At 41.7% G+C, this 14,340-nt stretch overlaps 2 protein-coding genes across 10 annotated transcripts in view; one reads left to right on the top strand and one right to left on the bottom strand.

Annotated features, from left to right (window-relative positions):
• The window catches only part of znfx1 (zinc finger, NFX1-type containing 1), a 24,610-nt gene extending 17,175 nt beyond the window's left edge, over positions 1 to 7,435 (bottom strand). Inside the window, exons 1-3 of one of the 8 annotated variants that reach the window (XM_077572531.1) lie at positions 7,259 to 7,435; positions 1,206 to 1,271; positions 135 to 1,129 (exon numbers count right to left, since the gene is read on the bottom strand). In XM_077572531.1, coding sequence (XP_077428657.1) covers positions 135 to 1,129; positions 1,206 to 1,215 — 1,005 coding nt within the window. In that variant the 5' untranslated portion in view covers positions 1,216 to 1,271; positions 7,259 to 7,435. Of the gene's footprint in view, positions 1 to 134; positions 1,130 to 1,205; positions 1,272 to 3,044; positions 4,240 to 4,298; positions 4,492 to 7,258 lie in introns of those variants that run through there. The other 7 variants (XM_077572535.1, XM_077572534.1, XM_077572530.1 and 4 more) reach the window with 7 other exon arrangements.
• On the top strand, positions 6,917 to 14,340 carry tbc1d20 (TBC1 domain family, member 20). Of its 2 annotated transcripts, none has more exons than XM_077572539.1 (8): positions 6,917 to 7,332; positions 8,045 to 8,221; positions 9,386 to 9,466; positions 9,543 to 9,729; positions 9,813 to 9,914; positions 11,153 to 11,294; positions 12,080 to 12,258; positions 12,401 to 14,340. In XM_077572539.1, the coding sequence occupies exons 1-8, from the start codon at positions 7,275 to 7,277 to the stop codon at positions 12,666 to 12,668; spliced, it is 1,194 nt and encodes a 397-aa protein (XP_077428665.1). In that variant the 5' UTR covers positions 6,917 to 7,274; the 3' UTR covers positions 12,669 to 14,340. The 2 variants fall into 2 exon arrangements, with proteins under 2 accessions (XP_077428665.1, XP_077428664.1); XM_077572538.1 differs by lacking the exon at positions 6,917 to 7,332 and adding an exon at positions 7,492 to 7,942.

Here is a 14,340-nt window from a genome sequence, read left to right as displayed (position 1 = left end):
GCACTGACAAACAGGAGATCCACTATCATTATTTCAGAGCTCTGTGCACGATTAATTTCTATTCTCTTAGTTTTTCCATAACAACAAACATATCATATATGACAATAAGATTGTAAATACAGGAAACTCCTTACCTGCATAAGAATCAGCACAATGTTTTCCAGGTGACGCGGAAATTGTTCTCTGCGGCCTGGCTTGCACTCTAAGCTCATGCCTGCCAGGTAGTGGGGCAGAGTGGTGCGAAAGAAGACGGAGTCTTTTAAGATGCTAGCCAGGCGCTGCAGGGTGACTCGGTTTGAGCGAGACTTGAAGGCTTTGCTGAGCACCAGGCAGAGGAGCTCCACAAGGTCCCGCCTCATGTCGGTCTCCAGCAGCACATCCGGCAGGGCTGGGTGCGAGCAGAGCGTGAAGGCGATGGCAGACGGCTCCTTTTCGGAAAGCTCCAGGAGGGATTTGAAGCCCAGCCGGGGACCCTGCGGTGCAGCGTCTCTGCTTGCTGAGTTTCTTCCGCCCTGACTCTGAGTATCACCGGTGCCATTTCTTCTTCCATCACCCCATGGACGACGTCCTTGCCTTTCTCTGCCCCCTTGACGTCCTCTCCCGTCAGTACTTTGAGAAACGTGCGGCGAACTGTCTCTGCTCGTGGAACTCTTTCTGTTACGACTATGACTATTACCTGTGCCATCTCTTCTTACATCTCCCCACATATGTGGTCCTGTCCAGCTGGCACCTTGAAACTCCTGTGGCGTGGAACCCAATCTCCCTCTGTCACAATTCTGACTGTCACCAGTGTCATCTCTTCCTCTTCCGGCACCCCTACGACATCCTTGCCTCTCGCTACCCCTTTGACGTCCTCTCTCAGCTCCTCTGTCCCTCAAATTAAATCTGCCCCTCCCGCCGAGCTCTGCTGTTTCCCATAGCCACAGATCCCCTTCTTTCTTCTCCGCCTCACTTTGTTTAAGTGCTGCACTGAGTCCTCCTCTCCCCTCTGCCTTATCTCGTTGACCGACACTGATCCCACGATTCATACTGCTCCTGTCCTGTGCACTTCCGTGTTCATTCCCTCGTCTTCCACCAAGACGTTGTCCAATACCTGCATGTGTCGGGGGAATACCACATGTGAGAAAACCTTTAAAGTAAAAGGAGAGTATTTATAGTGAGGCATTGATTTGTCCCTCCCCTTTAAAAACAAAAATATTTCTTACTTCTGTACATGTGGCTTTTTTGTCCTCTAAAAGTTGTCAAGGTCCAAGTTGCTGAGTTGTGGATTGCTACAAATGGGAAAGAAAAAACACATTTGAGCAGGGCTGGGCATGCATTTTAGAGACAGTCGCTTGAAGTAAGAAGGGAAAACAGGAGACGATGTGAACATTATGAGTCTCTTTGGTGTTGCTTGCTCTTTTTTGTGTGTGTGTGTGTGTCTCAGGGGCCGGCTCATAAGTTGTCTCTCTCCCCCACGTTCTCCAGCAACGTGCAGTGTTAATGACGTATAAGTGGACAAAATGTGACAACAACACACAAACTCGGAACAACAGGCGGCTTCAGTGCTGACATTTGTTATAGCTTTTGGTTTTAAAGACATCGCGGTCAGGGACTTGGAACCTCAAGTCTTGGACTTGACTTGGACTTGTGCGTCAAAGACTTGAAACTTGACTTAGATTTGGCCTTAGCGAGTGTGCACATGAAATGTAATGTGATAATGTGCGGAAAAAAAGAGTGTTATGGTGTGTGTTCAAATACCGTAATATTCAATGCACCACATCAAACCATTTTTTAGTGAAGCTGTTGTTGACCAACATTGAATTTATGTGTTTGTGTATTTATTTATTTAGAGGACTCATGTTATGGCAATGCCATGAATTACGGTACAAGGGAAAGGTTTGCAGACAAATTTGTCATTCAGTAGCACCAGAGGCGATTCTAAAATCAGAGGTTTAGGGATGATGCGATTAAGACGTTTAGGGGGGCTTTGTTGCTACAAAGAGCGTGGTTGGGGGAGGGGGGAATTAGATGCGGTTTTGGGGTACTTCCTGCTCCAAAAATGACTTGGAAAGTCAGTAAGTAAACTAAATCTAATCAACGTTATGCACGTTATGGGCTGTAATAGTAAAATATAAACACATCCTAACTCTAATTTATGGGGAAGGGTACTCTTTTTGATACAACAGCTCCTCTACATAGGCACTGGCAGTATGCATGTTCCTGGAGTAAATGCTCCCCATAGTTTACAGTGAGAACAAAAATAAATCTTGGACTTGTTTTGTTTTCTGACTAATTATTGCATGTCTGTACTATGTTCTAAAAATAATATATACATTAACATACACATAAAACAAAAAAAAAAAAAAAAAGAAATGCGCTTGAATCTGCAAAATAATATTTATTGCATGTACAAGTCTGTGTATGGGTGAAGTGCAGACGCTGTTGACGATGGTTTCCATCCCTCCCGAGCCAACACAGCTGAGGATCGTTATCAGGCTTCATGCAGAGCTTGCTGATTAGCTAATCGTTAAGGTTTGAAACACCTGTGTTGCTTGTGAGAGACATGGACAACAGGCTGTATAGGGTTACTCGAGGACCTCGGTTGAGAACCACTGATATAAAAACATTTTAACAAAACAAATTGATTTTAGCACTGTTTGTCTCTCCCTTTTTCATCTTGTCTTTAATACAAATATATAAATAAAAATACACCTCAAGATGGAGCTTTTGTTTGCTAAAAAACAATCTTATGTCCATGAGGCGACTTTTTTTGGGGGGGTCCAGATACACACATGCAAGCACGCCACACACGTTAGCAGCACAATTGAGACATTAATATTAACACTTGTTTCCCTCATTCCACTCAAAAATGGGGATAAGCCTTCAGTCTGACCACCTGCTAGCTTTGGGGGAAACGTCAGCTAACGACCTACCCTACCAAGTAGCATGACTACAACAGCAAAGGAAAAAACAAAACAAAACGGCAGACTAGTAATGAAAATAATGTGTTTGGTATTGAGTGGTAAACCTTTCACATATCCTGGTGAAAGTGAGGAACTTACAATTTCACTCGAGGGAGGTACCTGGAGGAAGATTAGCACTCTGCTTGTACGCAACGTCGCAACAGCGGGAGGTGCGTGGTAGTGATGGCAAAATCGAAAGTGCGTTTTGGTACGTACCGGAACCAAGGCAGAACTTGTGATTCGAATCGCGTTCCTAAATCAGTCTCAAAATTAAATTAATTAAAAATTAAAAACAAGTCAAGTATCAGCAACTAAAAGCTAATTTGTACTTATATACTTATTTTGACGGAGTGGGGGTTATTCAGTTTTTGTTTCTCATGATATTATTTATCTCTCTTGTGGCGTCCATTACAGTTATAGCCCGATTGCCAGTTGTGTAAATTAGGTGATGACAGACAGCCAATAGTTAGTTCCCTTACTGGGGAGCTGGCAACATTGATCGACTGTTTGATTGTAATGTTTTACACTTGGCCACCAGATGTCGCTGTGGGAAGATGTTTCGAACGTTCCAAAAGAGCGATTCTTTTTGTGAATCAATCGTTTCGTATAAATTGAGAGCAAGTCATAGTTTTCTTTCTGATAAAAATAAATAAATCTGATGTTGTTTTTAATGTTATCTAAAAATAAAAATAAACGGACATATAATTCCATAAATGTAAAGATGTTCCTATAATGTTTTTACTGCTTTGCATCAACACAAAGAGAAAACACCACTTTATTGTTCATTCATTCATTCTCCAAACCGCTTACCCTGAATTCATATTAAATATGCTATGATTTTAATGGTCTGGCCCACTTGACATCTACATATGAACTACACTGACTTTGTATTGTATTACGCCTGATATGCTGTGGAATAATTTCTAGCTTTCCTGCAGTTTCACTTTCGATTAGCACTCGTGCGCCCTCTGCAGGCTGAAAGCGATATCAGTTTCTGTTCTTCAGAAAGCGGATGGGCGGATGAAAAATTGAAAACAACTATTTTATTAGGAAAACACTTCTGTTTCTCATCGACTCATTCAACAACACAATTATTTACACGTATAATCCGATTCAACCCTTTCTACTCCACCGTGACATACATTTAGTGTGAATTCAGTGCTGTATACAGGCAACACGAATTTAACCTGTTAACCGTCATTAACGTAATTTTATAGCCCAGAAATGGCCGATAAATGTAAAGCTACAATTATTTTGCAAGCATCACTGCCATGTAGGTCTTTGAGCCACTTACTGCGCAGTCAACTAAGTCAAGTGTGTATTAATGGGAAGGAAAAAAAATGAAATACATACATGGGATGAGATCCGTCCGCCTGGTAGCTCTGCGGCGCGAAACTGTGAACCCTCGCTCGCCTCCGTGCGAAATTTATAAGCGAGCTGAGTTGCGTTTCCGCTTGACTTTCGTTTTCCCAACATCAGAAGATCTCACGCACGCACGCACACGCACTTTTTGTTAAAGAGTCAACGTCCGCTTGCATGCAATTCTATTGGAGAGTAAGGTCATTTCGAAAATGGTGAATGATAACATTTCGTTTGAATACAACTAAAACGAAACTTGTAACAGTGCCCCAAGTTTTGTGGGTTATAATAAATCAATACCAAATGGGGGAAAAAATGATATTATGCGTCTTTTTCTGACATGACAAAGTTGAGTTGTCTTGGGTGAACTCAACAGCTGCAAACATGAAAAAAAAATATGTATGAAAAATAGAAGAGAGGACTTACCCATAGTAAGAACAATTACTGTACCTCAAAGTCATTTCTGCTGAGTCATGTCACTATAGTTTGCAAAACCAGGTTTAGTGACAGGGCTGCGTGCGTATATATGTTGAGAGACACAATTTCAAGCGGGAGCTTCTTCTATATGTGAAACGGTTGGCTAGAAACAAGGTAACATGAACTTTTTTTGTGCCAGGCTTCAAAAAGCTGCTGTACAGGCAATGTTTTAGTCTTGCCTGCCATAAAAGTAAAAAGCAAAGTTAACCAAATTATTGAATAAAATTAAATTAAAGTAACATTTCTTGTCATTCACGTATTAATGGAAAGGAACTGGGCAAGATATGCAGAGCGCAACATCACAGAATTTACAGTACATTCACTTAAATTTAGAATGATATTAATAGACTACATAATATGTTTAAGGAACATTTTTCAAGGCAGGAGATTCTCTACATGTGGCAGATTTTATTGAAACTCCCAGAGAGCAGCATAGACTGAAAACTATCTTAGAAATATTATATAGGGCAACTTTGTAATCTTTTAATTTGTGGATGTAAGCTATTTTTGTAGGGCATGCCAAAGAAACGTTGACTTTCTGTGTAATTAATGTAATGTCACGTTATATGAGTCAGAAATAATAGTTATTTTCACACCTAGTAACAATAATTGCTTATCCTTGGAAGATCACGTTATTATGAAAACAAAAACGTGTACCCAAACACACTTCTTAGTTTAATTTATTTCACTACAAAACTTCCTAACCGCACTTAAAAATATAAATAAATTTACATTTATAAAGTAGTTGATGGTACCACACGCCTGAAATTTATTTTGAATTAAATATTTAAAAAATATTTGCCTTGTATTTTTTTCTGTACTACAATTTGACTTCTGACACCTCACAATAGGTGTGGCTGTTTTTAGGTGACTCAGCCACAAGATACGCAGCCTGGTACGATTCTGCTCACCAATGTTGTTAGTCACACTCTCGTCTCGACTCGCACCTTTTTATATGCTGTCCAATTGTACTTCTATATGAAACTCACCCATTGTAAGGAGACAGAATGAGACATAAAAGATACAAATGTTCCGGAGTGATTCAATAGGTAAGCTCTCCAAAATGCTGATTTGAGTCGGGAAAGTTTTAAATTAAGTAAAAATACTTTGTTTCTGCACTTAAATAGAGGTTGTTGTTGTTGTTGTTTTTAATAATCTCTATACTTTCCTTGAGTATTTATTTTTCTGACATTTAACTCCCTACCTACATTTGAGTACAAATAAATACAGGAAGGAAAATCAACCGTTCCGTTCCGTCTTCAATTCCGCTTATCCGGGGTCGGGTCACGGGGGCAGCAGCTTTAGCAGGGAAGCCCAGACTTCCCCTTCCCCAGCCACTTCAGACAGCTCCTCTGACGGGATCCCAAGGCGTTCCCAGGACAGCCGTGAGACGTAGTCTCTCCAGCGTGTCCTGGGTCGTCCCCGGGGCCTCCCGCCGGTAGGACATGCCCGGAACACCTCCCCAGGAAGGCGTCCAGGAGGCATCCGAACCAGATGCCCGAGCCACCTCAACTGGTTCCTCTCAATGTGGAGGAGTAGCGGCTCGACAGCACTGACATAAAGAAATGTTAACCAAGGAGCATTAACGATAACGCAATTGATGATGAAATACATTCAGAGAAGCAAGATATTCCCCATCCATGGCCTTGGAGAATTGTTTGATTCCAGCATTCAAAATTCTCTGTCTATTCTGGGGGGGAGGAAACACACACACACACATAAAGACAAGAAACACACTTAAAGACAAGGTGTATTTTTTCCACTTGTTATCATTAACAAATACAAATAAAAAAATCATATATATATATATATATATATATATATATATATATATACACATATATATAATTAGTATTGCATTGAAAGAAAGAGAAAAAAAAACAATGTTCACCTTTGTAATTAAGTACATTTCCGAGTAAGATAAGACACACCTTTATTGGAGAAATTCACAGCGTTACCAGCAGCACTACACATCACAAATCATATATAAATATGTATCACAAAAAAATACTTATACTGTATACTATTTGAACATAATCATTTGTTCTACTACTTCTACCAGACAGTCTTGTTGGTCCATTATTGTTTAAATAAGGTTGTTTTGTTTTTAACGCCGCCTAACTGCGCATGCGCGAAGCTAGCTTTTCATTGTGACGTATCAATCCGCCGCCGGTCCCCCTCGCCCCCAAAACAAACATGTAACGTCACCGGTTTTAGCACGCAACTAACCGCTCAACTGTCCGACTATGATGGCCACGTTGGGAGTGACGTTCACGTCGGAGGCGCCGCGGCGAAGCGTAGGGTAGCGTAGCGGAGTGGCTAACGACGACCCGGGGCGGGCCGTGCTAGCCTAATAGGCTTGCCCTGCTAACAGATCTGATGGGAACCGCGGAAGATTAAGTTCAGCACTTGGCCTCTAAAGTCAACGTGGACAGATATGTCAGTCTGAAGGGGGGAAAAAGGTGGGGAACACTTACAACAAGCGGAGCTAACATGAAGACATCCAGAATTGGCACCGCGTCGTCACTGCTAAATGGGAACCAAAATGACGGTAAAGACCCTGTGCCCATTAGGTGATGTTCATCGTGGGCAACGCTGTTTTCTTTTTCATTGGTAACGTCAAAGGCTCAAGGTAGTACCTGGTTGCTAACTGCGCATGTGCGAGGGGAGACAAGCTGCTCATTTTTATTGCTCCGATCACGATCAAGTGACTGTGTATGTGACGTGCGTGACGTCATCATCGTGCGCTGTCACACAGAAAGCACAAGATAACAATGGAAATAGAAAGGCAATCACCCCCAGCATTTACAGTCTCACCTATTTGCATTTATATCCTAAAAATTTTGCTGATTGCAATTGTTTTTGTTCTTTTTCAAACGCGCCGCTAAAGCCCTGTCAAAGGATCGTAGTACATTATTTAAGGAAGTGTGTACGTATATCTGACTGAGAGACGCACGTAAAGATGACATGCCTCACTTTTATGACTTTCACCGAGCATCTGCTATTGGAGGTCGCTGTGTTGAAATGAGCAGCCTGGACAGAGGCACATGTGGCCATGAGTTCATTTTTTGTCTTCATGCTTATCATCATACTTCTCCTTGTTGTCATCACTCTTCTGTGGTTATGTTACAGAAACAAAAGACAAAGAAAAAGCCAAACAGGCATGATGGCAGTTGGGCCTCAGATTACATTCCTAATCCAAAGTGTTTTTGCTGAAAAGAAAACCGTGTCCGTGTAGGTAATTTTATGCCGTGTTTTATCAGATCGGCGGCAGAGGAAGATGGCCGACATCGCTCAGGCCCTGCAGACGAGTCCGGCAGACGTGGCGGCCCTCAGGAGGATGGCCATCAGCGAGGGTGGCCTGCTAACGGATGAGATTCGCTGTCAGGTGTGGCCGCGGCTCCTCAACGTCCCACCCAATATCTTGGAGCAGGAGCCAGGTAATGTCCTCCATTACACTACAGAGCTCCGGACATCAAGTGAACAACCAATCACGGCTCCGCTTCAGAAAACGGGAGCTACGTTGGGTTGTTTCCTGAGCACTGAGCAGCTGTGATGTCATTTTCAGTTGACAGCAAGTAGCAAAATGGCTGCCACCTGAAATGGCCCAGCTGGATTTGACTGCTTAATTTATATTCCGCAAGCGCCGTATTCAATAATCAATAATAATAATAATCAATACTGTGTTTAGACTAATGGAGCTGCATGTAACATTTTAATTACATTTTTTTTGTGAAGAGTGGGAAAAAAAACTTGGCGGTGTCGCTGTATCGGGAGGAGTCTTGCTGTATGTTTAACATAGTAGATACTACTATCCTGTTGCTGACGCACGTAGGGCCACCATCTTACGTGTGTCAGGCGCCAATAAATTCATTAGAGCTCTTTCATTTATTTAGCCATTTTGACGCGGATTGTTTTGTCACAAACATAACACATGTAGCGATGCTAAACCCTAAGAAGCATCTTAGTTAGTAGTGGTGAATGCCGTTTGAAGTCCGTCAGCAATAAGTGTCCGTGCGGAAACACAAAATATTGGTTCCGGCCCTTAGGCAACTTCAAGGTGCAAATAGGTTTTTAAAAATTATTAAAATAGCTTTGACGCATGCATTTTTGCGGCGGACCCAACCAACTTGGTTGACTTTTTTTCCCAGCTCTAAATAATATGTTCTATGCAGCCCCACTAGTCTAAATATGGCATTCTGGTTCATGTTACGTTAGTGGAATATGAGTTATGAAACAAAATCCAGCCGTTTTTAACTATCGAAGGGGGCGGCCATTTTGCGACTTGCTGTCGACTGAAGATGACGTCAATGTTGCTCAGGTCTCAGGTGACAACCAATTACAGTGCAGCTTCAGAAAACAGGTGAGCTGTGATTGGTTGATGCCTCAGCCCTGAGTGACTGTGACGTCATCTTCAGTCGACAGCAAGTGGCAAAATGGCTGGATTTTGCTTCATAACTCATATTCCACACATGTAATATCAATCGGAATCCCATGTTTAGACTGGTGAGGTCACATATAACATATTATTGTCAAGAAATGGTTGACTTCCACTTTAATAGTGGGAACTTTAGTCACAGTCATCACTCACTTATTCCGTGCAGAGACGGTGGAGCGAGACAACAACAAAGATTATAACCAGGTGCTACTGGATGTTCAACGCTCACTCCGAAGGTTCCCTCCTGGCGAGTACACCCCAAACACAAATCACTTAGTGATGATCGCAAGGTTAACCGGGATGGCGGTTGGCTTCGTGTCCAGGTATGCCGGATGAGCAACGGGAGGGTCTCCAGGAGGAGCTGATTGACATCATCCTGCGCGTGCTGAAGCGTAATCCTCAGTTGCACTACTACCAAGGTTACCACGATATTGTCGTCACCTTCCTCCTGGTCGTGGGAGAGCGCTTGGCGACGGCCCTCGTGGAAAAGCTCTCCACGCATCACCTCAGGTGCGGCGTCAACAAATCATTTCGACAACTGTTTCTCTCTTTTTTTTTTTTTTTAAGGCGCTCTGCTTTGTGTTCTTGTCCAGGGACTTCATGGATCCCACCATGGACAACACCAAACACATCCTCAACTACCTGATGCCCATCATCGAGAGGGTCAACCCCGAGGTGCATGATTTCATGCAACAGTAAGGGAAGCCTCATACTTTGCAATGTTTCAACCACCCAAATTGTCCACACGGTAGCGGTGTGAGTCAGGACATTTGCGTTTGGTGGTAAGCCCGCCACATACACTCAAGTGTGTTTTTTAAATGCATTATTGACTGAAAATTGAAAGAAAAAGTTCAACTCCACCAGTAGTTATTCAACATTCTTCTTCCTCGACGTAGCAACGACATTTACATAACAAACATTCAACCTCTCACTTAGTAGTCCTTTTTTTTTTTTTTTCCTCCCCAGGAGAGCTCAGTATTGTTCATTCGATTTGACATCATCATTGCTCTCCTTTTTTAAAAAAAAAACAAATAAATTAAAAAAATTTAATAAATGTTTTTTTTTATTATTATTATTTTTTTAAAATATATATACATATATATACATATACACACATATATATATATATATATATTTTTTTTTTTTGTATGTGGGTGAGTATGTGTATGTGCGTGTGTGTGTATTCATCAGTTCACCTAAAGCCCATTAAAAAAAATCCCATACTAATAATATAATATAATAATAAATTGCCAAATGCAGAAACATCAATGTAAGTTATCACGATGTAGTGGCTCTCGCTAACAGACAGAATTAAGTAACCAGAATTGGGTTAAAAAATTCTATATACGTAGACCATGTTTCTATAAATTTTGATATTTGGTTTTTATTTGAGGCAGATATTTTTTCCATTAAAATGTGATTTATGAGGAGGTTAGACCCTTGGTCGATATTCAGAGTTTGTTTATTTTTCCAGTTAACAAGAATTGTTTTTTTAGCGATAGTAAGGGCTACAAGTGTAGATTGAAATTGTTTATGTGGTAAGTCAGTTGTTGTTAGGTCACCTAGCAAACACAAGTTTGGAGATAAAGGTATCCTACAGTCCAAAATAGCGGAAAGTTTTTCTAAGACTTTAGTCCAGAAATACATAACCGGAGTACATAACCATAACTCACTTAGTAGTCCTAAAGTAGAGGTCCCCAACCCTGGTCCCCAGGGACGGGTATCCAGCCTGTTTTTCATGTCTCCCACAGCCAACACAGGTGGAGATCATTATCAGCCTTCTCCAGAGATTTCTGATTAGCTGATGATATGAATCACCTGTGTTGGCTGTGGGAGGCATGGAAAACAGGCTGGATAGCGGTCCCTGAGGACCAGGCTTGGGGACCTCTGTCCTAAAGGACACTTGAAGGACGCATATTGTTGCGATTGCCAGGGCGGAGGTGGGCACCGTCTTCGCTCTCAGCTGGCTGATCACCTGGTTCGGCCACGTCCTGTCAGATTTCCGCCACGTGGTTCGGTTGTATGACTTCTTCCTCGCCTGCCATCCGTTGATGCCCATCTACTTTGCAGCCGTGGTGAGTTTTGCCGCCATTTCCTCTTCAACTCCAACCAGTACTTCTTCAAACCTGCATTGAGAGAGTTGGGAATTTCAAACGTATATTTGTATCTGTTTCCGTTTTGCAGCAATTAGCATTAGAATATAGCTAAATTTCATCATTATTCACAAATTTGTTGAAAACGGTGGAGGAAAGAGGTTGTTGCAACATGACCTTGGTTGATCTCTTAAACTCTGCTGCCACCTGCTGGCCGTTTTTGTAATAACTACCATTGCTTCAAGCATTCTTTTCAGTTCAGAGACTGCATCAAAGCCTTCTGTATGCTCTAGCATAAAAAAAAAACATTAGAAGCGTATAAATACGTCTTTGGGAGCATGGTAATATTTACAATTTGACGTATTCATACGTTTTGGGGAGTAAATAAGTTTTAAAAAAGTGATTACTCGATTATTAAAATAGTTGTCGATTACTTTGATGATCGATTAATCAATTAATGTTTACAGCTCTAGTATCATTACAGTACAATCTAAGGAGAGCCAAACTATTAATGTTTAAAATATTACAAAAAATATCTCATAACAGGAAAAATATTGGATAAAAACATAACAGAATAAAATCTAAAGTAAAAATACAAACAATTGAAGGAATGCTGATTATTAGACAAAAGCTATGAGAACAGAATACCAACTAAATATTAGCTAAAAAAAAAAAAAATCCAATCCAAAAAGGATCTTGTTATCTCGGGTTCTTGGTTATGTCAGGAATGGCATTCATCGTTGCTAACATGCGAGTTTGTGCTGCAGATCGTACTTCACAGGGAAGAGGAGGTGCTGGAGTGCGAGTGTGACATGGCGATGGTCCATCACCTGCTGTCTCAGATTCCTCAGGATCTGCCCTACGAGACCCTCATCAGCCGAGCGGGAGACTTATTTGTCCAGTTCCCTCCGTCCGAACTGGCCAGAGAGGCCGCCTCGCACGATTGGTACGTCGCCGTCGGCCATTTTTTGAAGGCAAAGAAGTCAAATGTTTACGCAATAGGTATCCAGACCTCAGGCTGTAAAGGATTTGTATTAAAAAGTGCGACATGATAAATGAATCCAATTTTCTCCCTCTCAACTCTCAAGCATGGCGACCACCACCTTTAAGGACTTTGACTTGGCCTCGACGCAACAGCGGCCCGACTCGGTGCTCCATCGCCGGCGGAGGCAACTACAGCAGCAGCAGCAGCAGCAGCAGGAGGCGCTGGAGCGCTCGGCGGTGGCACGGCCGTCCGTGACGCGCCGCTTCGTTCGCCTGGCGGTGATGGGCCTGACGGTGGCTTTAGGGGCGGCGGCGCTCGCTGTGGTCAACACCGCCTTGGAGTGGGCCCCCAAGTTGGACCTTTTTCCATGAACTCCAGGGAGTCACCAGAGGACCACTCTCCTCTGAACCTCCCACCCACAAATGAAGGAGAACATTACAGTACCCCCCCCCCATGTTGGAGGGGGATCGGGACCGAGTCCTTTCAACATTTGTGAGTCGTTGGTAACCCCCTTAAAAAGGTTTCTAATGGCGTTTCTATGCCACAAGATGGCGGCACAGCACTGTTTGTGGATATGAAACTCCTTCTCTTCAACACACTCTAAAAACAGTTGGGTCAAAAAAGTAACCCAATTATGGATCGGAAATGGACCGATCCACTGTATGAGTCCATTTGACCAACTTTCTGGGTTGTTTTAAACAAAATGACCCCATTTTTTTTTGCCCCAAGTAAAGGATTTGAACAATATTTATGAGTTGTTTTACACTGAAAGACACATTTCTTGACTCAAAGTTGGGTCCAAGTAGAGGATCGGTCCATTAACCCATAGTTGGGCTATTTATATATATATATATATATATATATATATATATATATATATATATATATATACCCAACTGTTTTTAGAGTGCATGGTTGGCAAAGCATTACATTTGTCAAAATGAAACTGGACCTCTTTGTCGCCATTTTGTGGCCACTTAAGAGTTTTCAGCAAGAACACAAAAAAAAAAACATGTCTAGGTTAGGTTTCAGGTGATAGGTTCCACAGAAAAGTTTTGTTTTCTGTGGTACATTTAAGTACATTGAAAATAGGTTCATTTGTGAATTGTTAAGCACAAATATGCGAGGGATTACTGTACACCAGAAGTGACAATTTCTTACTCTACTTATTGTGGGTTAGGATGAATGAGTTATTCTAACAGAAATGTATAATTGTTCCTATAATTAACATTTATAAGGTATTTGATACAAGGACAAAGACCAAATGAAGAATTGTTAGAATCACCAATTTCTCATAATAGGCTGTAAAGAAATGGCAATCAGATGTATCATTTCACTCAAATTTCCACTACTTCACCGTCCGCCGCTTCCTTACAGCTCTACTTTTTACATTCCTGCAGCTCTCGGTGACTAGCTCATTTGCTTTTAATTAGCCGAGATAGTTTTGGTCAAAGCTGAATAAGTTACCAAGCTACCGGCAACATCTAACGAACGCAGCGCCTCAAAGAAGAAAAGACTGACTTAATCCAGCATTTAAAATGCAATCGCAGTATTGGCTAAATCTCCACGGTGAAATTTCAAGGAAGTACCATTAAAAGAAAATGATTTGTAGGACATCTGGTGTTTCAGCATTCAAATGTTTTTTATTTTGTTTATAAAAAAAAAAGCACTTTTGTCACCACTGATGGAAGGAACGCACGTTATTAGCCGAAAAGTAAACTGGTGCTGACCTTCACTAGTTTTGCACGTCAAGTGCAAAGTTGTACTGTACTTTGTTGTCATCATAAGTGAGTAGCTCGTGGGAATCGTTTCCACAGTTTTCTTTTTCAACACTGGACAGCCCGGCAGCCGACTCACTGAAAACGAAGGGAGGAATTATTTGTCATGATGTTCTTTCCCAGGTTGCTCTGAGGTGTTTGCTGTCTTCTTTGACGTTGCACTAGGTTTTGTTCTTGTTGCTGTTTTTCATTTGAGCAAATATATCCTACTAATGTAAAGTTTTACTGTACAAAAGAATGTTAATAAACCATTAAAAGAGGCAAA

The sequence above is a fragment of the Vanacampus margaritifer genome, chromosome 8 (genome assembly GCF_051991255.1).
Source record: "Vanacampus margaritifer isolate UIUO_Vmar chromosome 8, RoL_Vmar_1.0, whole genome shotgun sequence".
Lineage (NCBI taxonomy): Eukaryota > Metazoa > Chordata > Actinopteri > Syngnathiformes > Syngnathidae > Vanacampus > Vanacampus margaritifer.
This window is presented reverse-complemented; position numbering and strand designations above follow the sequence as displayed.